Source organism: Mastigoproctus giganteus, chromosome 5, assembly GCF_048544385.1.
Source record: "Mastigoproctus giganteus isolate SK-2022 chromosome 5, ASM4854438v1, whole genome shotgun sequence".
NCBI classification, from domain to species: domain Eukaryota; kingdom Metazoa; phylum Arthropoda; class Arachnida; order Uropygi; family Thelyphonidae; genus Mastigoproctus; species Mastigoproctus giganteus.
In genome coordinates this window covers 235030705-235043885 of record NC_143579.1, presented here as the reverse complement: position 1 = coordinate 235043885, position 13181 = coordinate 235030705, and the positions used below count along the sequence as shown (strand labels likewise).

At 40.0% G+C, this 13181-nt stretch overlaps 1 protein-coding gene across 1 annotated transcript in view; it reads right to left on the bottom strand.

Moving 5' to 3' along the window:
• The window catches only part of LOC150086296 (uncharacterized), a 77709-nt gene that overhangs the window by 51586 nt on the left and 12942 nt on the right, over positions 1–13181 (bottom strand). The window contains exons 4-5 of the mRNA XM_090374855.1: positions 1713–2044; positions 162–317 (exon numbers count right to left, since the gene is read on the bottom strand). Of these exons, the coding sequence (XP_090230981.1) occupies positions 162–317; positions 1713–2044 (488 nt within the window). The remainder of the gene's footprint in view (positions 1–161; positions 318–1712; positions 2045–13181) is intronic.

Below are 13181 nucleotides of genomic sequence, written 5' to 3'. Positions count from 1 at the left end.
TCAAAAAAGAACTAGGGGATAAATTCTTAGAGGGTATGGATGGGTGAAGCATGTAGTTTTTTTTTTTTTTTGTCTAATGCTTTATGAAATTGCTTTCTTGTATCATTTGCCAATAATAATACTAACATTGCAATTTCGCCATGCGAACTTTGAGCACTTACCCGTTTCTTCGTTGATCTTCTGATTCGCAATTTTTCATCAATATGCAGTTCCTCCTCCTCCTCTGAAGATTCGTCCTCTTCGCCAAGCATTGCCGAAGAGTAGACCATTTCTTCCAGGAAGTCTTTGTTACCTTGGTCATCCACTTTAAACACAACCTGTGAAAGACAATAGATAAAATCAGTTATGCATGAAGTAGAATAAGAAAAGGTTAATATACAACGAGAGATTAAATTGGGAAAACAGTCTAGTATGCCCATATCCACCTTGCTTCTGATCTTGACTGTATATCATTTATTCGTATAGTTATGGAGGTTTTAAGCGGAATAATGGAACCATATCTAAGAATTAAATAATATGAAATAAATTTTATAAATAAGAAATAACTTGCCTAAAAAGTATCAACTATCTAAAAGGGAAATAAATGGCACGGAAATCGAAATGGAGACATATGTTAATGCGCTCAGATCTGTACATGTCCATCTAGTTTCATGATCCATCATACCTCTTTTCTTTCCATTACTTGTCTTAATACTCCCTTTAACGCTGTCCCATATCTGAACCTTTTTATTGTATCATATGTTATTTTAGTCTACGAATTTTGATGTTATATAAAGTGTAAAGTGTTCGATGTCTAACGGCCCCAGAGGTTCCCCCCATCTCCGCGTTGTGTACTCTGTTTAAAAAGTGTAATGTGTGTGTGTGTTAGCGTTGTGTAGTGTCGTGTTATGTTCTTCTTCTGACCATTTAGCCGTTGGGCCCCCTACTGGAACCCCCTTGCCTACACTTAGCCCCGAGGAGGCAGGTCAGGCAGTAGAGGGATCGCTTAAGTACTCTGGCAGGCCCTGCCACCTAATTTCCGAAGATTTTAGTGGCAAGGGTAAAAAAAAAAAAAAAAAAAAAGAAAATTTAAAAAAATAATAATAAAATGTGATACTGTATGGAACAGAGAATGGACATCGAGAATGATGAAGGAAGCTGGAAGAAATAAAGAGTGGATAAAGTGAGAAATCAGGAAGTTTTGAAAAGAGTGGGCGAAAAGAAATATTTGGCTGAAATAATCAGAAGGCAAGAAAGAAATTGGATTCGACATGTGTTGCGAGATGAGGGATTGATGAGGATGGATGGCGAGAAAAGTTGAATGAAAACCATCCAGAGAGAAATTGAGGAAAACTGTGACAGAGAAACTGAGAGGATATGGATATGGGTGAGATGGATATGGAGAGATGAAATAAAGAGGAGGGCTGAGGATAGGAAGATATGGAGAGATAATTTTTAAATTTATGTGTGGACCTACCCTTGGTTTTTACTCTGTTTGAAATAATCCACGTATCCCCGCTTCAAAGTACTCCGACGTTTTTGGAATCATCGAGAAGATTCAAAACCAAAGCTTTCTATAGGATGATTGTAATAATTCACTTAGCTACTGAAGAACTTGTTTAAAACGCTGCAATAAAACAGCTTAAAATAGCTTACATGTAGCATGCTACTCCAGTTTATATTATTTAATAATATTTAAATACTAAATAAATGTTGACTTTAAAATAACTTACCACCATGGTGCTGTCTGGGTGGTTGTTTACAGTAAAATTGGAGTTATAGCTGTGCGCTCCAATGACGAGTGTGTAGTTATTTGATCCAAACATTCGAAATGGATTGAGAAGAAATATATCTCCACTGATGGGGTCGAGTCGAAAGAAATCTTGCTGAATATTATTCCGTAAAGTGTAGCGAACTTCTGCGCATGGACACTTACCACCTCCAGAACAAAAAGATTCCTCATCACCATCGTAAGCTATCGCTTTGAACACAGGCTCTAAAGTCCACAAATTATCTAATTGAACGATGGTAAAATTTGAAGGAAATGTTGGACGTCGTTTGTCAACTAAAAAATAAAAAAATAAATAAAAATAAAAGCAAATTAAAGTGATAAAATCAGACACCTCTAAAAATTCCAAACTTTCTAAATCTTCCAAGAGTGTCAAACAATTTTGCATCAATATTAATTGTAATATTCGTAATAAATAAAATTGGTGTGTATTTGAGCATTTTCCTTAATTTCTTTATCCTTAGAAGTAAATAAGTTGATAAATAAGAGAACACACAAAGTGAAAATTTGAAGATTTCATACAAAGTGATTGCCCAATGCATACCAAAAATTAATTTGGTTTTCATAGGTTAAATTTTATTAAGTACAATATCAAATTTCATCTAGATTTATTCAACCAAAGAGTTACTTGGCTAAGTAGGCCACAATGGCAGTTAACAGGCAGTATAATTGAAGGTGAAGAGAATCAGGATATTTGACAAGGCCCCAAAGTCCAAGCTCCTTTTACAAACTTGAGAAAAGAATTAATTGTTCTGTACAGTATAACGTTTTCGCAAACAAGGGCTCCCAAATTCCTGACTGGTTCAGGATTCTTCATACCTCTGAAAGAGTCTGAGTTATTGTAAATATGCTTACATATATGTAAATTAAGCTAAATAACAGTAATTGCTAACACTTAAGTTTTGCTTATCAGTAAGAGACCTAGAAATTGTCTATGTAGCAGATAATTACATGAAAATTTCTTCATTCATATAACATTTAACTGTCTCTACATTATTAATAGCACTTGATGTTAATATGCAAATCTGAATAATTCGTCGCCACTTTCCCTCCCCACTAAGTACTTCAAGTATGACAGAAGTTTATCTATATGACAGGGCTTTTTGTATTCATGACGTTCCTAGGTAGCAACCGTGACTCATTACCACTCTTGGAAGGACTTTTGGGAGGCACTGAGCTTTCATAATTAATGAGCTTTAAGTCAGTTCATATAGATTTGTTCATATGTAGTGGTTGGGCAGTGCGTCAAATCTACATGTACTCTCTAAAGGTCGGAGGTATTTTGTTTCAATTAAGTTTATAGATGATGCTACTTCAATAGTTTGCTACTATTGAAGTGGCATTGAAGTATTTGTCTTTTAAGCAAAAAACAAAGGTCTGTTCCTTTGTTCGATGTTCCAAAAAAGAGTGGTGATCGATATTTCACATTCGCTACATTATTCTTCTCCAAGGACGTTGATGTCACTGATATAATTAAGGTTATATGAATAGTTTTTCCCTCAAGAAACTAAGGGTTTTGTCCAGAACACAGCAAACCGACCTAAGAATCACGCAATATACCCACACCTATTTTTAATTGAAGCAAGTTACTCCGTTCCCAATTATTAATTAAATGTTTAGATGTTGTCATATTAAAAAACAAGTTAAAATTCGAGTATTTACAGTTGTTATTAAAAATAACATGTGGAGCGAGAGTGAGTGAATCCATATTTGCAATCGTTAATAAGATGGTAGGTTTCAAGATGGTACAAGAGTTGACAATTGAAAGGAGAGATTCGTCAGCCCACATTTATAGCCCACCCTAATATACTAGACTAATAAACCCGAATCTCGGTGTGGGCTTTCCAAGCCCTTTGTCCACCAGCCAATGTAAAGCTCCTGGCATTGCTGCTGTGAAGGGTACATTGTATAGATCCTTTTTATGCAATAAAGATTATATACATACATTAAAAAAAATTTCCAAGAAAATGAAAACACACCAATAGAATAGAAGAATGCAGATGGGCGACACAAAACAGGTTTATGCTTTGGGATACAAATTTTAAGAATAAGTGTTTTTTTCAATAATATAATTTAGCACAAATAACATAATAAAAGATGTATACATAGTGGCCATCTTATTAGGTATACAGCTATCTAATAGTGACCAAATTTCCGCCCACCCCCAGCTATCAGAACAGCCTGAATTCGTCGTGAAATAGACTAAAGGAAGTGGAAAGCGCTCAACAGGAAGACTTAACTCTCGTATGCGTGGAACCATTCAATACAATTCGGGCCGTGTCACATGTTTTGTTCGAAGAACCCAACACAGATGGACACACTGTAGCCATAAAAGGATGAGCTTGGCTAAATCAGTTTTCAAGTAATTTGTGGCATCCAAATATTACTTCACTGGTATCAAGGGAGTCAATGTGCACCACGAAAACACACCCCACACAATATATTGCCGACACTAGCATTGTTGCTAGCGATAGGCCGACCGGGCTAGCCGAGTGGGTAAAGTACCTGCCTGGCAACCCAAAGGTCGCGGGTTCGATTCCCGCCTCGGGCTTGGATCAAAGTACTGCAAAAAAACCTTGGGAGGTGCAATATGGCCACAGAAGCCGATGCGCCAACAACTACCAAATCAAATCAACGTTGCTAGCGATAGCAATGTAATTTTGCTACTTTGATACCTGGCAGGATAGGTCCATGGACTTATGCTATTTTTGCCGTATTCTGGTCCTCCCATCAGCGTGAAACAGCGGAATCATGTTTTGGCAATCCATGTAATGTTTTACCAGCCCACCACTGCCGGGTGTTTCTTCTTCTGAGTCCACTGTAACCATTGCTGGCAGGAGTGGAACCAGGTTCGATTGTGGAATGCGGTACCGTATCTGTGTCAAGGTACGACGAGTGGCGCGTTCTGAAATGCCTCTTTGGGTAGTTATTCATTCTTGGTTGTTATTTGACTGACTGAAGTCTTTCTGTTATTCTCCACAAGTCTTGCTAGTTTCCTGGACCTCTTGTATCAACGGACTGTTTCCAATCACGTGACAACGATGCAATGCCTTTAGCTGAATGTTATTTGATGAATGGACCAATCTTGATACACCCAACTGAAGATACAGTAGTACTTGAAACCCTAGCAGGGCTGCAGTTTCTGAGAGTCATACATGGTAATCGTCTGCCGCCGATTACCATGCCAAATCCAGAATCATATAAATATTTGGTTTTTGCCCATTTTTGCACTACATTGTACATACACAGCATTCATACGTAAATGCCCACCTGCTTTATATTGCATGGCACGAACAAGTTTTGAGAGAGAGAAAGAGAGAGAGAGAGATTTTTATTGCAACAGCGAGATAGCGATGTACATAGTAGTACATCGAATAGCATAATAATATACATTGAATTGAGTAAGAGACTACATTGATCGGGACTGAGGTTATAATATTGGTAACCTTGGCCACCCACTACAGAGTATTCTTTTTCTATAATGTCGATCCTGACTAAACCTTTTGAAATCGTCATGTAGACCTTGGACGCGTGATAACATCTGCTGAGGAAGGAACCGGTCCGACAGGTGAAGGCTTGTTTGAAGAAAGAATAGCTCTGGATTTGCTCGCAGATGTGCCACTGGGATTTTCCATGCACAGTTATCCCAGAAGGAGGAAGAGAAGATACCAGTCATGAGTTTGACTGTGACGACGATTCTTCTTTCATCAATGAGCCACGTGAGCCTTGGGATGTCGAGTGTGTTGGCCATAGCGGTGGTTCGGAGCTAGGGAGGTAGGCTGAGCTTGAGGCAAGCCCATTTCAGGAGCCAATACTCGGAGGAGAACACTGGTTTGGTAATAGAGGGAGATGCGGATGCATAGATCTCTGCAGCATAGAGAATTGGGGGATAAACAATTGTTGAAATGTATCTGACGATGGTGGATTTGTCTGACACATGTTGAAAATGCTGCTTGCATAACCGTCTTAGTCTAGCAGACTTTGGGAGAAGCATGCCTATATGTTGGCTGAACAGAAGCTTTGGGTCGAATCTAGTCAGTGTGATTTTGAACAAGCGGTATAGAAGCTCCATTGAGGGCTGGATAGATCTTTATTTGGTTTTGTTTTAGCGAGAAAATCATGGTTTCTGATTTCTCTGGATTGATGCATATCAAATTTCTTGAGGTACGTAGATATTGTTGGGAGGGTGGAGGTTAGCTCTTCCAAGATTTAGTGAGGGTCTTTGTTTGCCTTAATTGGCGTGAATATTTTTAGGTCGTCGGCATATATTAGGGGATTCATCTCTCGGGTTACAAGTGGAGCAATGAGGCTAGTGAACAGAAGGCCGGATAGTACTGCACCTTGCGGGACTCCAACCGAGATTACTTTGCAGTATTGGGAGTTATCTGCAGACAGTTTCACTATACGGTTATGCAGCAGAGCTGTCACCACCTATTTGATAGTGATCCTCTAGCAGCTTTAGGAGAGATGGAATGTGCACGACATCGAATGCAGATTCGATATCTACGTAGGTGGCTGCTAGTTCTTTTCTATTCTCAAAGGCTTTGATGATTCTGTTGGTAGTTTCTAGAAGATTGGTCACAGTTGATCTGTGTGAAAGTGCATAGTGAACTTGTGTGGGGTTCTTTGCTAGAATCTGCTTGGTGAGGTTCGGCAGCAGTTTTTTCTAGCAGCTTCAACAAGCAGGATGAGCTTGAGATTGGCCTGTAGTGTTTCGCCTGTGATGAAATTCGAATTTTTGGCTTGGCTTGGCATTTGCTGTTATTAAAGGCCATTTAGTGTATATTACCAATCCTCTTCTGTTGCATAGTTCATTTCTTTTTGGATAAAACAAAAACTATTATATTTAGGCAACCCGAATAATTAAATTAAATGTTAATTGCATATGTTCTATGGTCGATTTGTCCGTTTGCTGGACGAAAAACTCCAGTTTCTGGGGAAAAAAACCTTGCTATCTCGCCTGAGACCGACTAACTCAGCCACGGAGCGAAAAAAGCCCATTAAAGTTCCTCGCGTCATCGACGGGATTCGAACCCGGGCCTTTTCCACCCGGTGTGGGGAGGACGGTGACGATACCACTGTGCTATACTAATAATCCAAAATTGCCTTTTTTCGTTTTTCAAAAAAAAAAAAAAAATGTTTCGAACCCCTACTAGTTCGTCACAGTTCCCACAATGCACCGCGGAGGTGTCTATAATTACTATGCCAATCCTTCATTGTATTATTAGCATAAAAATAAATAAATAAATAAAAAATAACCACTTCCACTTCACCCCTCTGTTCGTTCGAAATACCTGTCCAGCTGAGCCTTAAACTTATTTAGGCTATCAACTTCCACGACAAGGGATGGAAGTCTGTTCCACCTACCAACCACCCGCTGGCTAAAGGCAAATTTCCTTACGTCTATCCTACATCTGTCTTTCCTCAATTTGAATTTATGCCCTCTCAGGTGATTATTCTGAGCAAGAGGAAGAATCCCATCAGCATTGAGCATGCTCAAACCATTCAAGGCTTTATACACCTCAATCAGATCACCTCGCTGGTGCCTAGTCTCCAGACACTGTAATTTGCAAAACTTAAGCCTTTCTTCATAAGAGCACCCCTTTGTTCCATTCACCAATCTTGTTGCTCTTCTCTGTACACGTTCCAGCATCTCTACATCCTTCTTGTAATGAGGCCTCCAGACCTGTATACTGTACTCTAGGTGTGGCCTGACCATTGCCTTATACAACGGAATAATCACCTCCTTATCCCTGCTAGAAAAATTCCTATATATCATCGACAATACACCATGAGCTACTCTTGCAGCCCGTTTGCACTGCTCAGAGAACTTCATATCTGCCTGCACAACCACCCCCAAGTCCCTTTCATTCTCTACCACTGTCAGTGTAGTACCACAGAGTTGATACGTTGCTCTGGGGTTGCTGTTTCCCATATGTAGTACTTTACATTTGTCAATGTTAAACTTCATTTGCCACCTCTCAGCCCATCTGCTCAACCTTTCCAGATCCTGTTGCAGCAGTGTAGTGTCAGTAGTGTCCTTGACAACCCTGCCAACCTTCGTATCGTCTGCAAACTTGGACATTAAGCTTGATATACCATCATCAATATCATTTATAAATACAGAAAACAATTATTCACATGAGTTGAGTTAGCAATCCATAATTGACCAGAAAAGGGTCAAGGCCGCTTGAAAAGTGCTTCACAATTCCCATGATATCCTGTAGAGGTGGCTACAATTACAATTCCTGTCACACATTGCATTACTCACGTAATGAAGCAACCATACATGACCAGCAAAAACCTTTTACCACGCTTTGATCTTAGCCACAAAGGCCGAGAAACGATCCAGTAAACACCAGTGTAATTCTTGATGGCAGATGGATTTTAGAGAATTATCTTTTATATATACATTATTTTATGACCAATGACAAATTTAAAATATAAAACAATTTATTAAAAATCAATTTATAAAATTGTTAATGTATTCAGTGGTATGCAAATTTTAAGCCTTTTATGAACACTGTACACTACTGTTTCTACAGTAGTGTGCTTATAAAAGGCGGTTATAGTCGAATTAACGCTTAAAGTTATTTCTCGGCCTTTTGTACTGAGAAATAAAAATAAACATAATTACAATTGAATTATATAATGAACCATGTATTATATCATGCGCTGTGCTATCATATTTATATTTGGTCCTTGAGGCTGTCACAGACATTCTCAGATATGTCAAGCTCTACTTGCTACCTTGGAGTCTAAAACGCTGGTGGAACTGATATTCGAGTAACACTCAAGTCAAGTGGACCTAATTTCGGCAAAATGCTGTCGGCCTGTAACAGCCAAATCCTTTGCTAGCACCTTCATGATGGTGGGACTGTTAGTAACCCTGGGGTTTAATCCCCATGTGCAAGTCCTGAAACATGGCACGTAGCCAGGTGCGAATTAACGTAAGCAAGAGTCGAAATGTGGCGCCCATACCACTCGGAGAAATGCTGTCCCTCTGTGTTACCAGGCAATACTGAGTGGTAGATTACTCTCATCAACCGGTGGATACCACTACTTTGCTTACTGGAGGCTTGAAGTGGTGGAAGCCATGTTTAATCTCCACAGCAGTACGACTGATGTCTTTCGAGGTTATGATGGACATCATGGCGAGAACCAATCTTCCTTACATTCGAGGGTACAGCTCTAAAACGATGTTCGCAGGCCGCTCGCTATATAGTGCACCGGACAGAACCTATTAGTAATTCTGTAGGAGGCTTCCCGAACATAAATCTCACTGCTTGAACTCTACCGGTTAGTGACTGGAGGGAGTCCGAGTTGTAAGTATGCAGGGAGCATTGTCTAGGCTACGTTATGTCAAGGAGCTCGGAATATTCTTACCATGTGTACGCCAAATCCAAAAATTTTATTACATCATACAGCATGTCCTCGCCACCTTTTCTTGCTTCTGACTACACCGTGTTATCAAAATAATATAACAAACTTATCTGCGAAAATATCTAACCCTCCCAAACACTTAGCATTAGTAGAGGCATTTGATGCAAGAAAGCAAGCTTATGCAGCATCAGCCAAAAAAAAAAAAAAAAAAAAAAACCCCACTTCCACTTCACCCCTCTGTTCGTTCAAAATACCTGTCCAGCTGAGCCTTAAACTTATTTAGACTATCAACCTCCACCACAAGGGATGGCAGTCTGTTCCACCAACCAACCACCCGCTGGCTAAAGGCAAATTTCCGCACGTCTATCCTACATCTGTCTTTCCTCAATTTGAATTTATGCCCTCTCAGGTGATTTTTCTGAGCTAGAGGAAGAATCCCATCAGCATTGAGCATGCTTAAACCATTCAAGGCTTTATACACCTCTATCAGATCACCTCGCTGGTGCCTAGTCTCCAGACACTGTAATTTGCAAAACTTAAGCCTTTCTTCGTAAGAGCACCCCTTTGTTCCATTCACTAATCTTGTTGCCCTTCTCTGTACTCGTTCCAGCAGCTCTACATCCTTCTTGAAATGAGGCCTCCAGACCTGTATACAGTACTCTAGGTGTGTCCTGACCGTTGCCTTATACAAGGGAATAATCACCTCCTTATCCCTGCTGGAAAACTTCCTGTATATCATTGACAATACTCCATGAGCTACTCTTGCAGCCCGTCTGCACTGCTCAGAGAACTTCATATCTGCCTGCACAACCACCCCCAAGTCCCTTTCATTCTCTACCACTGTCAGTGTAGTACCACAGAGTTGATACGTTGCTCTGGGGTTGCTGTTTCCCATGTGCAGTACTTTACATTTGTCAATGTTAAACCTCATTTGCCACCTCTCAGCCCATCTGCTCAACCTTTCCAGATCCTGTTGCAGCAGCATAGAGTCAGTAGTGTCCTTGACAACCCTGCCAACCTTTGTATCGTCTGCAAACTTGGACATTAAGCTTGATATACCATCATCAATATCATTTATAAATACAGAAAACAATAATGGACCCAACACTGAGCCCTGAGGGACTCCACTAATAACATTAGTCCACGATGAGCAGTGTCCATTGATTACCACTCTCTGTCTTCTCCCCCTCAACCACCCCTTTATCCATAGCAGCAATTTGCCTCCAATGTCACACTGCTTCAATCTGTGTAGCAGTCTTCCATGTGCAACAGTATCAAAAGCCTTTCTAAGATCCAAGTATATAATATCAAAGCTATTCCCTGCATCCAGTTCTTTTGTGACTGCATCATAGTATCCAATCAAATTGGTCAGGCAAGTCTTCCCCTTAACAAAACCATGCTGTGTCCGAGGTATAACTGAAGTCTTGTCTAGATGATCCTGCAGTGCTTCTTTAACTAGTGCCTCCATTAATTTTCCTGGAACAGAAGTTAAGCTCACAGGTCTATAATTACTTGTGTCAGCCTTTGATCCTCCTTTGTGAATTGGCGTCACATTTGCACATTTCCAGTCTGTGGGTACCTCCCCTGAGTCCAAGGAAGCTCTCATAATTATGGCTAAGGGTTTGCTTACTTCCTTTGCTGCCTCCTTTAATATAACTGGATAGATCCCATCCATCCCGGGTGCCTTTCTTGTGTTTATCTTCAACAGTTTCTCCTCCACTTTACTCCCAGTTATTTGAAGATTCTGTAGCTTACTGCTAGAGTTGAATACACCTCTGGCATTCCCCTCGCTGAATAACTCCTCATGTGTGAATGTCGATGCAAAATATTCATTTAGTTTGTTAGCTACCTGAGCAGGATCATCAACAGTTGACCCATCAATAGCAAGTGGACCAATCTGATTCATCCCCTTCCTTCTAGAGTTTACATAAGTAAAGAACTCTTTGCTGTTTTTCTTTGCATCCCTTGCCAAGGATTTCTCGTAATCTGCCTTCGCCTGCCTAACCTCCTTTGTAACTTGGTTGCATATCAACTTGTATCTATCATAGGCTTCTGTGTCATGTGTTAATTTGTATGTATCCCATGCATTTTTCTTCTCTGTCATATGCCTCATTAGTTCATCTGACATCCATTTTGGCCTAAACCTTGAACAATATTTCTTAGTTGGTATGTAAAGCCTAGTAGCTTCCAAGATAAGTTCTTTGAATGCTTCCCATTTTGAATTTGCTGTTGGTAACATCATCAGTTGGTCCCACTGTATAGAATTTAAATACTGTCTCAGTCCATCGTAGTCGCCTTTACGGAAGCAATAACCCTTCCCTTTACCCCTAATGGTAGTTACCTCTTTGAGTAAATCCCACTTCAGCACACTGTGATCACTGCCACCTAGTGGTTCATTTATCTGCAGCCCACCACTTTGCTTATTGGAGGCTTGAAGTGGTGAAACCCATGTTTAGTCTCTAGAGCAAAGTTTCCGGCATCCCCCCTCCCCCCCATACTTCTCCTTCAACCCATGCACGGTACTAAGTACCATAGGTTTTTGATACCTTTCGTGTTTGGGGTTCTCATTTAAAAAAAAAAAAAAGAAAAAAAAAAGATTCTTAATGCATGAAGAATCACTGCTGATAATCAAATCAGGAGTATTACTCCCTCTAGTTGCCTCCCGAACATGCTGATGTAGAAAACAATCATCCAATAAATCCACAAAAGCCCTGCTAGTGTGTGAGTGACCAGCCCCCAAATTCCAGTCAATATCTGGGAAATTAAAATCTCCCATTATAAGACTCTCTGATTTACTGGCCCACTCTATTTCCCTGTACAGTTTCTTATTATACTCATCAGAGTCATTAGTCCTATAGCACACTCCTACTCTCAATTTTGATCTCCCAATGCTTATGTCACACCAAACTGACTCAACACTGCACTGTCCAGCGATGTCGACTGGCTTCACTTCCTTGGTTTTTATGTGTTTCTTAACTAATAGCATAACCCCTCCCCCCTTCCTATCCTGTCTATCCTTTCTGTAGACGTTGTACTCCCCAAATTCCAGTTCTGCATCCCTTATATCTGTGTGACACCACGTCTCTGATATCCCAACAATATCTGCCTTTGATGTTTTGAGCAATACCTCAAATTCATCAAATTTATTTACTAAACTCCTAGCATTGGTGTACACGCAGGTATACCTGCACCTGTTTCTATTCTTAGCTACCCTAACACAACCCATGTGTTTACTTGTACCGCAATGGCTCCCAGCAGTCTCTGAAATATCAGGCATCTTGTTTTTCAGGCTTCTGCTCATTCTAATAGAAGCAGTGCAAGAATCTCTTTCACTTCCTCATTCAGTTCACAAATATATCTGGCCTCAGTTCTAATCTTAATGATAACCATTTCCACTTACAGTCTGCCAAACACCATGTACTTTTTTGTGACAGAATCTCAGTTATCGATTGATTCAACCCCTACTCATCTCAGTTGTCTGAATTATTAGCTGTATGATTCCTTTCGCTTCAAATGGTATTTGTGCATATGTCCCTTCTGATATTCCCTAGCAGAGACTTATCAATTTGAAAGCTCCTCTTTTCGATCTTCTCTGGCTGTCTGTCACGTTCTTTGAAATTCATCTATTGCTTCTATCGTTCTTGCAACTCCGCTAATGGCTTGGAACTCTTTCACTTCATCTCTTTGAAACTTGACTTTTTCCAGTCAAACTTTTCTAACAGCGAGATAATTTTCCTTGGTGATTTTAATGTTCACAACTCATGCTAAGGGTTCTGCAATTGCGAGATATCTTTTCTTCTTTTCCTTTGTCGGATTACTGTTTCAAATCTTCTGATGTCAACGTTTGCTCAGATCGTGTCAGTGAAATTATTCTTGTAGGGATGAAATCCTTTATTCCACACTCCACCTTAAAATCTCGTCCATTAGCACTTTTATTGGAAAACCTTGTTTTTCCAATAAAAGTGCTAAGGCTGTTCAAGATAAGTTTGCATATCGCAATTGGCTTGAATCCTAATCTCCAGGTTTATTT